The sequence below is a fragment of the Rhinatrema bivittatum genome, chromosome 4, assembly GCF_901001135.1.
Source record: "Rhinatrema bivittatum chromosome 4, aRhiBiv1.1, whole genome shotgun sequence".
NCBI classification, from domain to species: Eukaryota; Metazoa; Chordata; class Amphibia; order Gymnophiona; family Rhinatrematidae; genus Rhinatrema; species Rhinatrema bivittatum.
The window spans coordinates 161727312-161744256 of record NC_042618.1 but is presented as its reverse complement, the minus strand read 5'-3'; the positions used below and the strand labels follow the sequence as shown (position 1 = coordinate 161744256).

Sequence of the window (16945 nt, the reverse complement as noted above, 5' to 3'; positions counted from 1 at the left end):
CAGAAAACCAAAAGCCCTGTTTGCAATTCTTTTGATTCTTGGATGGCTAGGGTATCTTACAGTAATGCGGAGTAACGGTAAATTTACAGGATAACTAAAATGAGCAAACTAAGCAGTTTTTTTTTTCATAAAAGGTTTAATCTTCTTGCTTTGTCTAGGGCGGTCGAATGGCAGGGCGTTAATCTCCCATATTGTGCACAGTAACTTAGTGATGGCAGATAAAGACCAATTGGCCCATCCAGTCTGCCGATTCTTACTCTTTATCACTTTGGATATATGAGCATATAAATTTCCATATTTAAATCCACACCAGCTCCCTCCATGTCTCCCACTCAATCCAAGCATGTTCAAACTCTGCCACTGTACCAGCCTCCACTATGTCCCCCAGCAAGCCATTCCAGGTCCCGTCTTCCTCTTGGATTCTTATAAGATCCATACCCAGTCCAACTCCCAGGTCTACTTCCATGCCCTGCAAAATCACACTGCCATCAAAGGCCTACAAAGTTGTTGTTCTAAACATCCAGCCTCCTCACACTCATTCATGTTTGGGTTTTAACCCTGCTCATTCCATGCAGTTTTTCCCTGCCTTCTTGGAATGCTAGTGCAGCTGTACTAGTGCTTTTAGGATTGTAGCTGCTGCTCTGTGCGGGTTACCCCAGCCTTCTTGGAAGCTTGATACAGTCATACTGGCACACTTTGTCTAATGGCTTGTATGTTCCCTTCTTTGACCCTCTAAAGCTTCATATGACTGAGAATTACTTAAATCATCTTTCTTTCTTCTATATCTTACCCCCTACCTGCTATTATGACTGTGTTTTATGGTGGTAATAATCAAAAACTCATAGTTTTGCTTTGATTATTGCCCCTGGAACAATTACCTGCAGAGATTCATGCCTGCTTTATTTCTAGATAATTGTTCAATCAGAAACAACATGCATAGGTGCAAATAAAACTATGTGCGTGGCAGAACAGCCTGCCCTCTCACCTCCACCAGAACCTCTCCCAACAATACAGGTAAAATTTCTCATGTTTTACACGGGTAATTTTGCCTGCATTCATCATCATCAACTTTATTTCTTAGCCACCTTCCCATATGCACACCCAAGGTGACTTATAACAAACTGTTTCTAAACATAAGTATATTATATGTGTTATACATCTAATTACCAAAATTCATAAAACATCACAATTAAATAAAAGCAACAATCCCCAATTCATATGTAATATAAGGGGAACCTCATTCTAAAACATGCCTGGCTAAATAACCACATTTTAAGATATTTCTAAAAAATATGCAGGTTTGTTACAAATTGCCACTTTCTAGCAACATTAATCCAAAACGAGGAAGCTCTGCAAAAAGAGTACACTGTCGAGTTCTGGTTATTTGTGCTAGCTTTTCAGAAGGTGAGATCTTACTGCATTATCGGATCCCCCAAATAGCTTGGGGCCAGGTTATTTGTAGCAGAGAGACTCTCTTGTGTGTCCCTGTACAGTGTTAGGTATGTCTAGTGGTGCTTTCAAAATGATACGTAGTAGTATTTGAAACCCTCAACACCAAGATAGGAATCAAACGCCAATTTTCAAAATCCCCATTTAGAGGGAAATGGCTTGGATTATTGTCCTCCCTGTCTGTCTATTACAAGCATTTTTAAGAGCTGTCATATTTCTGGTTTCCACTATTTTTGTTGGTGGCTATTCCAGGCATCTACCACTGCTCAGTAAAGAAGAATTTTCCATTTCATCTGTACCTTCTTCTCTACAACTTCATATCTTGACTTCATCTCTGAATGTACTTTTCTATGAAAAATGTCATATTCCCATACATTACAGAAGTCTATCAAATATCTGAAATTTTTTTTTTTTTATCATGCCCCATCTCTGAGTACAGTCTGAGTCTCTTAAGCCTCTCTTGGTTGGGTTTGTATTGCTTCCATCAGGGGCAGTTCAAGGCAATCTTCTGCTTGAGATGAAAGATGAAATGACCACTCCTCCTCCCCATGGCCCAGTGCAGGTGAAATCACCGAGGGCCAGAGCAGGGGGAAGGCAATGGAGGGTGAAGTGACTTGCTCAAGGTCAATGGCAATAGGATTTGAACCCTGGCTTCCCTTGTTTGCAGCCTACTGCTCTAACCACTCAGTTTTTGAGTCTGTTATTTTTTGTTCTCAGTCTTCAGTGTCTGCACTAGGGGACACCAGAAAAATGTTTCATAGGGCGGAGCAGCCTTTGGCCACCTCCCCTCCTGGGTCTAGAAATAGGACTCCTCCATTCCCTACTGTCTGCCTCCCGACCTTCTCCAGGACCTGCCCCCTGGGGGTGTGAGAAGGTTGGTGAATGGTGGAAATCTGTGTGTGTGTGTGTGTGTGTGTGAGACACACTCTCTCTTAGGGCTGATACAAGGGTATTAGATGCTCTAGACAAACCTTACAGCCTTTCATTCCTCCTTCCCTCCCCTCTACACATAATTAAAACGTATGCATTCTTTTCCATTTTAAAATGTATTAACTTCCCCAACCTACGGGCCGATACAATAAAAATGCGGGAGAGCGGGCGAGCGCCCAGGCCACTCTCCTGTGCGCGCGATTCAGTATTTTAATTTATTAAAATTAGGCCCAGCGGTAAAAAGAGGCGCTAGGGACACTACCGCGTCCTTAACGCCTCTTTTTTGACGGAAGCGGCGGCTGTCAACGGGTTTGACAGCCGACGCTCAATTATGCCGGCGTCGGTTCTCGAGTCCGCTGACAGCCACGGGTTCGAAAACCGGACGCCGGCAAAACTGAGCATCCAGTTTTTGACCCGCCAGCCACAGGCCCATTTAAAAAATTTTTTTTTTTACTTTTTTAAACTTTCGGGACCTCCGACTTAATATCGCCATGATATTAAGTCGGAGGGTGCAGCCAAGCCGCACATTGCGGCTTGGCTGCACATTTTGCTTTCTGAATCACGCGGGAATACCTAATAGGGCCATCAACATGCATTTGCATGTTGCGGGCGCTATTAGGTTCGGGGGAGTTGGACGCGCTATTACCCCTTACTGAATAAGGAGTAAAGCTAGCGTGTCCAAAACGCGCATCCAAATGCCTGTATCGGCCTGCTAAAAAGGCAGATTGCATATGGAAAATATATATTCAAAGTACAATCTTCTAAAAATATCACTTACAACATATATTATATAGGCATAACTGCAAAAAAAACAAAACCAAACAAACAAACACTTTCAGTAATAATAAACTTACTTTTCTCATAGTAATCAAGGCGGTTTACTGGATTCCATATGGTATGAGGCCTATGGTAAAGAGCACTGGGGGTGGACTTGGCCTACAGAAAGCCAGGAATAAACTGAACTACAATTTCAACCTATGAAAAAGCCATACAGAAAATATTACATCAGGCCCTAAATACCCCTCTTATTAGGAAAACAGATTAAAGCCAGGTTATTGTAAATCCCTACACAGAAACTATATGCTAGCAGAATACCTAAAGCCTCAGTCACACAAGCAGAACACAGACTCTCACCAAATACAGAATAAAGAGATCATAAAATATAAATTGAAACGTGCAGACAAAAATTGAACTGGAAATCACAAGAAGTCAAACTCTGTAAGTAATGCAAACACAATCAAGAAATATAAAACATTAAACATACCAATAAAACAAATGTCAAATCTGCTGATAAATTAAGGGGAATCCAAGATGGCCACACACTAAGGAACATTGCTTCACTGGTCCTCCTTTTGCCCTTTAAACTTCTTTTTTTCCGCTTGCATTTTACCTCATTCCTTATGGGCAAGATAAAAGGCAAGGCAAGAGCTTTTTCAGGTGTCTCCAAAAGCTCAAAATTTGCCAGCCCCATGGACAAACATATCCTTTGGAGCCAGGATCTTCTCTCTAACTCTGGTGCGGCGTCTTTGGGCGGTTCGCCGGGCAAAGGTTTGATGACGACTGCCCCAGACTGAGTCTTCTCTCTCCCCGGAGCTGCGCTGAATCCCTCCTCAACCCGGGCCTCCTGCAGAAGGCCTGGACAAGACTGCCCCGTTTTCACCGCACTTGGATGAAAACTCTACACCGGTTGCATCGGCGTCAGGTGGCACTTTAGTAGCAGAATTGAGTTGTGGAGCTGGGGACTGGCTAGTGTCCGGCACTGAATCTTTGCCTGCATATTTTTCCCCTACTGCTTCCAGAGGGGGCTGCTACCAAAAAAACAAGGTTTCTCCCGATGATTAAACCCCCAAACATTACCTTGGATATCATTTGAGAATCCATAGCGAATCTCTCCAATCAAGTTTCCCAGTTTGTTCAACAACAACGCGAGTTACTTCACTCTTCTCAAACTTTTCATCCTCAGTTAACTGATATTTTTTTGGAGAGTTGATTCTTGGGAGACCAAAGAGGCAGCTTTACAGAAATCTGTTGAAACTGTTTCCCTCGGTCACACCTATACGCAGAATGAGCTGGAAAACTTAGAACATGTTATCCGTCGTCATAACATCAGGATAATTAATTTTCCTAAGAAAACGTTTATTACTCCTGTGGAAATGTTACATAAATATTTCCTGGAAATTGCATCCATCAAGGAAAATTTGCTTCCTCCTATCTCTAAAGCTTACTATGTTCTCGTGAATCCAAAGGCTGTTCAAGTGAAGGATTGTGACCTTCTTTGTACTTCACATCTTACTTCATTTCTTGAAAGATAAATGGATGAAGATGTTGTTCCTTCTACCTTATTGGTTACTTTTGCTCTGGATTCAGATTGAGACTTTGTCTTGAAGTTATTTTTCCCGCAAGAGAGGTAGCCCTTTTTTGGGACTTAAAAGCCACATGTTTCCAGATGTTTCTAAAGCAACCCAAAATAAGAGGAAGCATTTTCTGCTTATGTGCCCTGCTGTACTGAATTTGGGGGCTTTTTTCTGGCTATATTTTCCCTGCAAATGTGTTGTTAAATTTCAGGGAGTTAAATTTGTTTTCTTTGATCCCTCTCAATTAAATGTTTTCCACAATGATAGATGCAGACAAGATATAGTGCCTTCAATATCTAACTAAGGGGGTCATTTTCTAACGGGATCGCACACGAAAAGGGACTTTTTGCATGCGATACCTAGATCAGGGCGAGTCGGGGGCGGCATCAGCACCGGAAGGGGAGGAGTCGGGGCGGCACCGGGGCGGACGCAGCAGAGACATTGCTGGCGGCGAAAAGGTAAGAACCCTTATCACCACCAGTAACGCGCCCAATAGCACCACCTTTCACGGTGGTGCTATTGGTTTGTGAAAGCTGGCAGCCCCAACACTGTGGTGGTGCGATCGCTGCCGGCTTTCGCAGGCCCGTCCCCCCGATACCGCGCGATTCTCAAAGGCCTGCGATTTTAGAAAATCCAGGCCTAAGATTGAGATGCTTGTGGCGCTTTCTTTTCTTTAGTTTTGAAGATTCCTTTCCTTAGCATTTATAGAAACATAGAAACATAGAAATGACAGCAGAAGAAGACCAAACGGCCCATCCAGTCTGCCCAGCAAGCTACGCACTTTATCCATTTTTTTATTTCCCTTTTTCTCTCTCCCACCTGTTACTACTGGCTTCCAGTACCCTCCAGCCCTAATTTCCCTCCACCCCACCACCAATGTAGAGAGCAGTGCCGTATCTGCATCCAAGTGAACATCCAGCTCAATTAGGGGTAGTAACCGCTGTAACAAGCAGGCCACACCCCTGCCCCATACTCTTACCCACCCCTGTTTTTTTTTTTTTGCTTGGTTTTTTTGTTGTTGCTTTTTTTTTTTTGGAGATGGCAGCCCTCCATCCTTCCGCTCCGTGAAGGTGGAACACCAACCACTGGCCACTGGGATCCTGCTCCGTGAATGCCTCTGTGGCTACTGCCGCTCCGTGCAATGTTTTGCTGCCTCCTCTTTATTCACGCCCTCTAGACTTGATGGATCCACAGTGTTTATCCCACGCCCCTTTGAAGTCCTTCACAGTTTTAGACTTCACCACTTCCTCCGGAAGGGCATTCCAGGCATCCACCACCCTTTCCGTGAAGAAATACTTCCTGACATTGGTTCTTAGTCTTCCTCCCTGGAGCCTCAGCTCGTGACCTCTGGTTCTGATTTTTTTCTGATGGAAAAGGTTTGTCGTTGTCTTTGGATCATTAAAGTTTTTCAAGTATCTGAAAGTCTGAATCATATCACCCCTGCTCCTCCTTTCCTCCAGGGAGTACATATTTAGATTCTTCAATCTCTCCTCGTATGTCATCCGATGAAGACCCTCCACCTTCCTGGTCGCCCTTCTCTGTACCGCTTCCATCTTGTCTTTGTCTCTTTGTAGATACGGTCTCCAGAACTGAACACAGTACTCCAGGTGAGGCCTCACCAAGGACCTGTACAAGGGGATAATCGCTTCCCTTTTCTTATTCGATATTCCTCTCTCTATGCAGCCCAGCATTCTTCTGGCTTTTGCTATCGCCTTGTCGCATTGTTTTGCAGACTTCATATCATTAGACACTATCACCCCAAGGTCTCTCTCCTGCTCCGTGCACATCAGCCTTTCCCCCCCCATCGAATACAGTTCATTCGGATTTCCACTCCCCATATGCATGACTTTGCACTTCTTGGCATTGAATCTCAGCTGCCATATCTTCGACCACTCTTCCAGTTTCCTTAAATCCCGTCTCATTCTCTCCACTCCTTCCGGCGTGTCCACTCTGTTGCAGATCTTAGTGTCATCTGCAAAAAGACAAACCTTACCTTCTATCCCGTCCGCAATGTCGCTCACAAAGATATTGAACAGGACCGGTCCAACACCGATCCTTGCGGTACACCACTTAAAACCGATTGGTCTTCTTTTTCCTCCTGATTATATATCTTTACCCAGTTTCTATTGGATTTCCCCCTTTTTTGTGGTCTGACAGAGTACTCATATTTTCTTCATATTTGTATTCTCCTTAATGTACTATTTCTTGTCAAGTTGTCTTAATTTATTAACATTTAAAAAATTAGAAATAAAAAGTTTAAAAAAAATCTGCTGATAAAATCAGCCAATTAAAAACATGTATAAAAATGTTTAAAATATTACCAAATACTAATAAAATATTTCAAAACAGCAGATACATCACATCCAATAATTAAAACTAACAAGGATAAAAAAAAAATCTCCCACTCTCCATACCCAGGAGCTTTAGATTTCCAGTCCTCCTGAGACTGTCATAGATTGGAAGAGGGTGCACAAATTCTAACCGCTCACACACATATGTACAGGTTCTCTCACGCAAGCACACACACGCGCAGGCACCCTCCCTCAGACATACACACACACCCCCCCCACCCTCCTCTCATACACACACCCCCACCTCTCGTAAACACACATACACACCCCCCTCACCCTCCTCTCGTAAACACACATACACACCCCCCTCACCCGCCTCTCGTAAACACACACACACACACACACACACCCTCCTCTCGTAAACACACATACACACACACACACACACACCCTCCTCTCGTAAACACAGACACATACCCTTTCATATGCATACACACCCTCTCATACAGACTCACAAAATCTCTCTTCACACACAGGCACTCACTCTCACAGGGAAGGTCTCTTTCACACACACATTTTGGACCTTTTCTCTGGCTGCACCGAAAGGCCTCTTCTGCCGCCAGCTGCGGGGAAAACACTGGTGGCACCTCAGACCTTTTCCTGCCGACTGCAGGGGAAATGCTGGTAGCACCATAGGCCCTTTCCTGCCGCTGGCTGTGGGGGAAACGCTGGTGGCACCGCTGTGACTATTCTTTGGCTGCTGGATCATTCTTTTGCTAGTGGCAAGTGTGAATCCTGCCAGCACATAGCAGTTCACCGCCGCTGGGAGCTTCCTTGTGCTGGCAGGGAGTGGGAACCCTGCCAGCACATCACAATTCCATGTCACCGCGGGACCTTTCTTTTTCTGGTGGGAAATGGAAGCCCCACCAGCATGTTGCTGCTCCATGCTGCCAGCACTGCAGGTTTTCCTGCCGCCAGAGTTTGCCTGAAAGATGGGTCAGGCGGCTGTGGCAGGAAGGTTGCAGATGGCAATTTTGCCACCTCAACATCTTGCCGCCTGAAGCGGCCGCCTCACTATAGAGCTGCCCCTGGCTTCCATCCTCTCAGTGTTCTTATGAAGATACTGTCTCCAGAGCTAAACACAGTGCTCACAGTGGGATCTCACAAGTTACTGTTATGGAGGAAATACTACCTCCTTTTTCATCTATCTGCTTATGTAATTGAGCTTACTGTTAGCTTTCCCAGATGCTTTCTTATACTGACTGCCTATCTTCAGGTCATCCAATATAAATACTCCTAGATCTCTTTCCTGTCTGCTAGACAAAAAAAACTGGAAACGTTCTAATTAGCATGTGGCTAATGGAGTTTTGCATTCCAAATGCATGATTTTACACTTTTTCATATTAAAGTTCATTTTCCAAACCCTAAACCAATCTTCTAGTCTCTTTTCATTGATTCCATTCCTCCCGGTGCATCTATTCTGTTACCGATTTTTACCTCATGTTCCTCAGCAATATCATCAATAAAGATATCGAAAAGAACCAGTCCCAGTACTGAGCCCTGGGGAAACCACTAAGAAATGGAATCTCCTCTGATAAGAGCAGAATTATCAACCAGTTCCTCATCCAGTTTACAATTCTCTACTACTCCCATACCATCCAGTTTGCTTACCAGTTTTTTATGTGGTACGGTGTCAGAAGCTTACTGACATCCAGCTAGGCAACATCATTTGTACATCCCTGATCTATCACCATACCTGGGAACTCTCTGGATTTGGCCGAGACTCTGGAATTCTGAATGGACTGCTGGGTCTCCGAGCCAACAACTGAAAACTCCAGATGCCCTGCTGTAGAAGGCCAGAAGAAAAAGGGTCTGGCGCAGCATGGGCTCGAGAAAGGAGTAGCATCAGCACCTGTGCCCTAGGAAGACGATGTGAAGAGAGAGACTAGTGGGAGCGTTGCCCTCCCCCGCGGGAAACAAGAAACTGCAGACGTAGGAGGAGGAGCAACAGCATCAGGCTGCACACCAAAAAAACAAAACAAGGGCAAAGTGGCCCGACGCTGCAGGAGAGGAGGAGGAAGTGGACCGCATGTCCCGTAGGCCTGGAGAAAGAGGAGGCTCCTGGAGCTAATGAGAATCAAGCTGAGAAGAGAGAAAAAGTGCATGTATGTGTGGAAAAGGGAGAGGAGTGAGTGTGCATGTATATATACGGAAGAGGAGTGTGTATGGAAAACAGGAGTGTGCAGTATGTGTGTGGAAGGAGAGAAGTGAGTGTGCATGTGTGTGTGTGTGTGTGTGTGAGAAAGGAAGAGGAGTGCATGTATGTGTTGGAAGGAGAGAAGTGAGTGTGCATGTGTGTGTGTGGACAAGGGAGATAAGTGAGTGAGAATGAGCATGTGAGTGTGGTAGTGTGTGAGAGAGAATGTATGGGCGCATGCTGCTACCGCCCTTCTCCCTCCCCCGCCACAACAATCTCAGGGTGACAGGAAATCAAAAGTTCCCAAGTACGTCTCTCACTTTTGCCACCCAGTCAATTCTGTCTAGCAAGATCTTTCCTTTGTGAAACCAGGTTGTTTGATGCCCTGTACTCTATACTTGTTTTAAGGTGTTGCACATTTTTCTTTAGTAGGATTTCTATAGTTTTGCTCGTTACTGACATTAGGCTAATGGACCTGTAATTTTCTGCCTTCTGCCTGTCTCCTCTTTTGTATTAGCAGGACTAGATCTTCTGTCCTCCAGTCCCTCACAACCTCTCTAGTCTCCAAGGACAGGCTGAATAGAGCCACAAGGGATGCAGCCAGCACATTATTATTTATTTAGAAATTCTTATAGTCCGCACATATGCAACATTGTTGTTCAGGGCGGATTACAATTTAAATGTTCATAAAAATATACAAATCACAAGCTATATAAAATATCACTTACTATTCTGGGGTGTGCATTCTTAGGTCTCATGGACTTATCTAGTTTTGTTTGCATCAGTACTTCGAGTACTGTCCTCTGTAATCACATTTTTCAATACCATTTCCCATTTTAGATCCTTCGCCTTCCCTTCTTCTGAAAGTACCGAGCAAAAGAACTTATTTAAGATTTCTTCCTTCCACCAGTCTTCCTCCTTGCAGATCACACTTTTTCCCTTTTTGTTCCTATTCCCTTTTAGGTTTTTCACCTATCCCTTATACACTTAAAGGATTTCACTCATCTTTCTATTGATTGGGAAATGTTCTCCTCCATTTGGGCCTTTGCTCTAACCATCCTCCCTACCTCCTTTTGTTTTTCCTTCAGTTCTGCCTGTCCCTTTTCTCTTCCTCCTATGATTCTTTATTTTTTTAATATTTTGAACATACCCATTTTTAAGCTTGCCAAAATGGGACCATATTCCACTCATGGCTCAAACTACATAGAAATGTAACAGCAGAAAAAGACCATACTGCCTACCTAGACTGTCCATCCACAGTAACTACTCAGCTTTAAAACCCCTACCAGTTCCCTCAGGGATCCTCTGTTTTTATCCCAAGCTTTCTAGAATTCAAATACTGTCCTTATCTCCACCACCTCCAGAGGGAGGCTGCATTTGATCTTAGCAACAAAAAAGGGCTGAAAAGTCAATGCTTAAGGGTTAGGATAAGCTAATTACTGTAGGATAGGTTATTAGTTTAGATCAGAAGATAGGGGGGGACTGGTTAGACATCTGAGGGAAGCTTATTCCACATGGTGATAAAAGAATATTTGCTTGACATGAAGGACACAAAATGGATATGTGACTGGGAACAAAGAAATTAAGGAGGTTGTAGTACAGAAGAGAGAAAACATACTCAAAACTGAGGCCATAAATACATAACTATTAAGGAATTAGGTTCTCTAAAATCAATGACACCAAGTTGTTGGAAGGAACAGGAGATAGCTCAGATAGTAAATATGCATGTAGGTTGGAGAGGGTAGGAAGATGGCACAAACTGTATGGTTTAGGTAGTAATAAGGGAAATACAGTGAGAGAAAAGTAGAGAGAAATGTTGGTAAAGAGGACAATTTCTGGAAAGGACTTGTCTTTGTGAGAGATAGCAGCTTTGAGGGAGGCAATAGGAGAGACAGGACATTGCACTGGAGAAGATGGTTTAGTGATGGGGAGCAGGGTACATTACCTGGGAGAAAGCTGATTTGGTTTGGTGACAGTAATGGGAGAAGGAAACATTGCCTGGGTCAAGATTGGATGACGTGATTGATTTTTACCTGAACAATCAAGGGTCGATCCTCAGGACATGTTTCACAATACAAATTCTCCTTGCGATAGTTGGCATCTCTGACAAAGACTTGAGCATGTAGCATTGGTGTATAACAAAGCTGGGCTCCATGACGACGGCTGAGTAACCTCCAGGCCAGCTCACTCTGATCCACCATTGGAGCCACCACATAGCGAGCACCTTTCAGGGTTTGCCTCCAAAACTCTAACCCTTCAAGTTTTGACATTCTGTTGACACTGAACAAGAAAAGGATATTGAAACACTAATAAGTCTCTATCAATGCTATCTTTCACACCCGATATAGTTCTACAGCGCTATTTCAAGCCAGGTTCAGACCCCAATGCTGAACTCTTTCCCAACCCAATTGGCACAAAACTCAGCACCTAATTACCTAACCTCAACTTGCACCCACTATCCGTCTTGTTCTCAGATTAGCCCACGAATTCCCTCTCTGGAGCTGGTCTTGTTTCCCACATATCAAACCTCAAACTGCAGTGAAGTCACAGTTACTTCTCAAATTACTGGCCATGTTCACATAGCACAACACAGTTTGCCACATGGTTTGTATTTAGGGAAATTTTAATTTGGCAAGCTGCAGAGTTTGATGGGAGTTCCAACTTCATCCAAAAATCCTCAAATAAGGCCATTTGCTGCAGATACCAGCACTACCAGAGACTCAGAGCTCCAAAAGCTCTGCAGTATCCCAAAATCAGACACTCTAGTTACAGTCTTTCCTTAGATACTTTAGTTGGTTAATACAGGGCTATCTGGTTGTAAGGGAGGATTGTGGATCTGTTTGGGAGTGGATATAAAGGGAGGAGGGGGGATTATAATGGGGTTATAATGAGATTACTGTGCTACAATTATGAACATACAATGTTATTTTGCAAAATTATTGAACATTATTTTGGGGGAGAGGATATGAGATTTAGGGGGATAACAGAGCTGTAAACCTAGAGGTTAATGGAAAGATTTGTAGTGTACAGTTATAAGAAATAAATCAGAAGAATTATTAGGAGTTATGTGGAGCTATCACTGGAATTATAATAGAGTTAAAGTGCAGATATCATTGGGCAATACAGAGCTACAAGAGTGGATCATGATGAGATAGCAAGAGTTCATTTTTATGCTATATTATAACTAATATAGGATGCAATAGTACAGTACCTATGGGGTATTAGCAAGAGTAAGTGCGTTGTTATACTGAGCTTCTGTGGCGTTGCTCTCTTCCCCCACCCGCTGTCACCGCACTTTCCCCAGCAGGGCCGCTGTCTTCTCCTCCTGCCCCAGGTACCCCAGTCGTTTGGCCTCTTGGTTTCTTACCACCCCTTCCGGTTCCTTCTGCTCTTCCGGGTGTCGCGCGACGAGTGAGGCAGTTTGAGCCGCGCGGGCTCCCGTACTCTCGTTGAGTTCTCGTTATGTTGAGGGAAATTGGATGAGAGTAGCATCGGGCGTACAGTAATGATCGTAGAAATTCGCACCCGTCTCTCATCCCCTTCAAATATATATATTCTTCTTTTCTGCTTAAAAAGTAAAAACAAAACTCAAGCACCCCTCATCCCCACTCTTTTCCCTTAGAGTACTTTTTGTGAGGTGGCCGATTCTTATTTTCTATGATGCAACTAAAGATATAGTCTTTCTGTTTTGGTGCCTTGTTAATACATCGGCCTTTATTTCCCTAAATTGCTTAAACGTTCGAGAGTCACTCATCCCGAAAGTCTCGGGCTCTATTACCCCGTTCGAGGAGTGAGGGCGCATCAATAACGTCACGGGGGCTCCCTGTTGCTAGGGGAAGTGACGTCAGGGCGCGATGGCTGACTCTGGCGGGTAGGAAGTTTAGAGCGTTGCGGTGTCTTTGGAGGGGGCGCCGTGAAATCTGCGTTAATCCGGTGTATGGGAATCCGGATTCAGCGTGGCGAGGGCGGGGGCAGAATCTGCACACTCTGGACGTTCGTTTGAATTAGATATTGTGTGCCTTTGACCAGCGTGTCCTGCTGAAAGGGATGGTGAAAGTTGGGCGCTGAGAGGAAGGGCAGCCGAAGGGCTGGAGCGGCTGTTCGGGCCGAGCCTCTTTGGAGAGTCAGATCGGGAGGCAGCCGGGCGCCATGGAGCTCAGAGTTGGCAACAGATACCGGCTGGGTCGGAAGATCGGCAGCGGCTCCTTCGGGGATATATACTTAGGTGAGTGAAGGAAACAAGAGTCCGCAATTCCTGCTCTTCCGGACAGGAGATGGAGACCGAGCTGGATTTCTTTCTTTGAAACTGCAAAAGGAATTCCTAGGATCGCCTCCCTTTACGTCAGAGGAGAGATATAGATAGGATTCGTGCCCAAGTATTTACTTTCTCACGGGGAGAATCATAAAACCCCTCCCCAAGCGATGGTTCTGAATGAAGTACATATAATCTGTCCCATGACCGTGTATGTAACCCCGATAAAAGGGGTCCACCCAGACCCCATCTCACAGTGGAGACTCGTAGGATTTACTTTTTGAGCTTAGATCCCTATCACTGAGGAAACATTAGGATCCATACTTTTCTGATCAACTGTCCCCATCGGAGGGGAAGCCATGGAATTCCTCCTCCCAAGAACTGAGATTATCCATCATGAGTAAAGAACTTCTCCATTACCCAGTAGAGACCTCAGCATAAAACGAGTCAGAGGGATCCTTTTTACTTCCCGACTATTTGTAGGGCACTACTAAAACAGCACTGTACAGACACACATAATAGAGAGTCCTTACTTTATGCACCTTACAATCTATTTAGGACTCTTTATTCTTCTCCCCTTCAACTAAGGCACAAAAATGTACACCACATGGGAAACCAGGCTCCCTTCCCCAATCATAGATGTCCTGGTACAAGGATTGCAGGAGGTTAATCTTCTTACCACAGATTCTAAAATGGCTGTCTGTGGCTTCACAGATGCAATGGCAGTAGTGGAGTTTCCTGTGTCAGGAGACAGTCCTTTTGTAGCCACTCATGGTTATAAAGGTACTGGGAATTGTGGCTACATAGAAACTTGTGGGTGCACTTGTGGCTGAGAGATGCTATGATTGGTGGCAGTGCTTGGTAGCAATTGCTGCAGAAGTCCTGTGGATAGTGATGCTGGGCAGCTGTGATTGTAGAGTTGCTGGGTGTGGCAACAATAGGGACGGCTGTGGTTAGATAAGTTTTGGAACTAGGACGGGTAATAGTGGGAAAGAATTTGGCTTCTGAAATGCTGGGGACTGTGGTTAGAACAATGGGGGGGGGGGGGGGGGGTGATACTTGCCAATGCTTACATGGTGGCATAAGAAGACATTTGTAAGTTTATAGGGATATTACACGGCATCTATATGAGAGAGGCTTGGTATGGTGGCTCTCTGCCATTGCCAAGTGAAGGGACCTGGGTTCAGTTCCTGATTCAGTTATTTGGTTTCCCTGTTTGGACTTGATCAAGGCTGTGGATACTACAGAAGTAGCATTCACAGTCTGGTGAGGGAAGGAAGCAACAATCAATTTGTATTTAGTGGCTGATTAAGGGCCCATTATTATAGGGTTTCAGAAAGATACCCAGTGCAAGGCACCTAGTCAAGAAATGTTGCTGCAATGATTGGACTACATTAAATTAGGAAAGAATATAACAAGGAAGAATCCCCAGGTAGATGTGCATGAAGGCACTTGGTACCAGATCCCAGCTGGAAGAAACTACTGGATCAAAAGAAAAAATCAAAACAGAATACTTGTATTATAGTATATGAGCTGTGCTTGCATCTCTTTTTTGAGGAAGTCTAGCCAGTCAGGGCATGGGCAGTATAACTGGGCAGCTGTCCTGGGGGGGGGGGCAGGAGGAGAAGAAGAGCAGTCAGGATAATGGAAAGGTAGGGCAACATGATCTGACCAACAGAAAAAGATGTTTGCATCAGGCATCACAGGGATAGTTAAGGGGAAGGAGGACACTAATGGTCTGAAAGCAAGCAGTGCTCACAGCTATTACACAGTGGTGACACCTAATGACCAGATATGTGATCCATGATTGCAGGGTTCCAGAAGGAGCCCTGATGCATGGCCCCCAGCTGAAGACTATTGCTGTAGTGATTAGTGGGTATTTAAAAGAGGGGGAAGTTTCCTCTGGTAGCTGCAAATGAAAGATACATGAAGTTAGATCCTAGCGTTGGTTCTGACTGAGCTGGAAACCCAAAGAAGCAGGAGGAAACTGCTTGGGTCAAAAAAAAAAATAAACCTGGAATCTCACAGTAGATAAAGGACTGTGTAAGGTGCATCTAGTCTGCCTAGTTGACTTCATGGTGCAATGCCCTATAATTGTTTATCTCTGACTTTTCTTTCACTTCATTCCCCTGGGCTTATTCCAAGCTTTTTTGAATTCTGTTACTGTCATAGGAATGCTGTTCCTCGCATCCACAACCCTTTCCATGATGAAATATGTTCTGATGTTGCTTTTGAATCTGATAGCCTTTTGGATCCTCATAAAGTGGCCTTTTGTTTTAGAACTTACTTTCCTTTCAAAAAGGTTTTATGCTTGTACATTATACCTTTGACATATTTGAATATGTCCTTCTGCTTCTGGTCTCCTCTTCTCTAGTGTATACATAATTCCTTAAGTCTTGGTCTATTTGGTGCAGGCTTTGCATTATTTTGGTAGTCTTCTGATTTGCCTCTATACTTTTTGGGAGGAACAGTCTCCAGAACTGTACTTAATACTCCAGATAGGTTCTTACCAATGACTTGAACAGAGGTATAATCACCTTTTTTGTTGTTCCATTCCATTCTGGTCAAGACACTTCTCATTTTCCTCCCAAACCCACTTCCTTCCTCCTGTCTCCGTTGATAACACTGTTGTCCTCCCAGTCCCTTCAGCCCATAATCTTTGGATCATCTTCAGCTCTTATCTCTCCTTCTCAGTCCCCATCCAAACACTGAAAACATTTTGATTTTTTAATAGCATCACCAAAATCTCACTTCCTTTCTGAACACACTACCAGAACCCCCTCTCATCATTAGACTATTGCATCCTCCTCCTTACAGGTTTCCTACTGAGCCTTGTAACTCCACTACAGTCGCCCCTCCAATGCTGTTACAACCATGTGATCTCTTTTCCCAAGTCACTCCAATCTGCTCCCCATGTGCTGGCATATAGAGTTCAAGCTGCTTCTTTTCACCTACAAATGTACCCACTGCAGCTCCTCATTACCTCTCATCTCCTATCTCTCCCCAAAATCCTTCCCAAACGTCCATCAGTCAGGCAAGCTGCTCTTATCTATGTCATTCTGTGCTGCCAGCTCTCGACTTGGTGATGTCCATCTTGCCATGCTGTATGCCTGGAACAGCTTTCCTGAACTGGTGCATCAGGCCTCCTCTCTGGCCATATTAAAGTCCCAACTAAAAACCTGTATTTTTCAGGTGGTTTTAAAATCTTAAACCATTGCTCTTCCTGATCAGTCTTGTCAATTTTAACCAGGTTTTATCTCCCTATAGAGGACAATAATGAAAAAGCTTTGCATGGGTAAATCACTGTTTTACCCAGGGACATGGGCTTTTTGATTATTGCCTCTATGTGAGTAAAAGTATGTTTCCTTGTAGGCCTCCCCATGTATCTTTGTACGTCGGGGGAAGCATTTACGCCGGTAGTTTTGAATAATGAAAACTACCTGCATAGTTTTGCCTAAAAAAATAGTACTTG

The 16945-nt window shown here is 44.2% G+C and overlaps 2 protein-coding genes across 7 annotated transcripts in view; one reads left to right on the top strand and one right to left on the bottom strand.

The window, feature by feature from the left end:
- DUS1L (dihydrouridine synthase 1 like) overlaps positions 1-12934 on the bottom strand; it is an 82723-nt gene extending 69789 nt beyond the window's left edge. For 2 of the 3 annotated variants that reach the window (XR_003856347.1, XM_029599034.1), the window contains exons 1-2: positions 12589-12934; positions 11255-11501 (exon numbers count right to left, since the gene is read on the bottom strand). Coding sequence is in view for 2 of the 3 variants with exons in the window: in XM_029599034.1 (XP_029454894.1) it covers positions 11255-11501; positions 12589-12713 (372 nt within the window). In the remaining variant the exon portion in view is untranslated. The other variant, XM_029599035.1, reaches the window with a different exon arrangement.
- Positions 12935-13085: 151 nt separating this feature from the next.
- The window catches only part of CSNK1D (casein kinase 1 delta), a 101295-nt gene continuing 97435 nt past the window's right edge, over positions 13086-16945 (top strand). For 2 of the 4 annotated variants that reach the window (XM_029599039.1, XM_029599040.1), the window contains exon 1: positions 13086-13446. In XM_029599039.1, the coding sequence (XP_029454899.1) occupies positions 13371-13446 (76 nt within the window). In that variant the 5' untranslated portion in view covers positions 13086-13370. The remainder of the gene's footprint in view (positions 13447-16945) is intronic. The other 2 variants (XM_029599038.1, XM_029599036.1) reach the window with 2 other exon arrangements.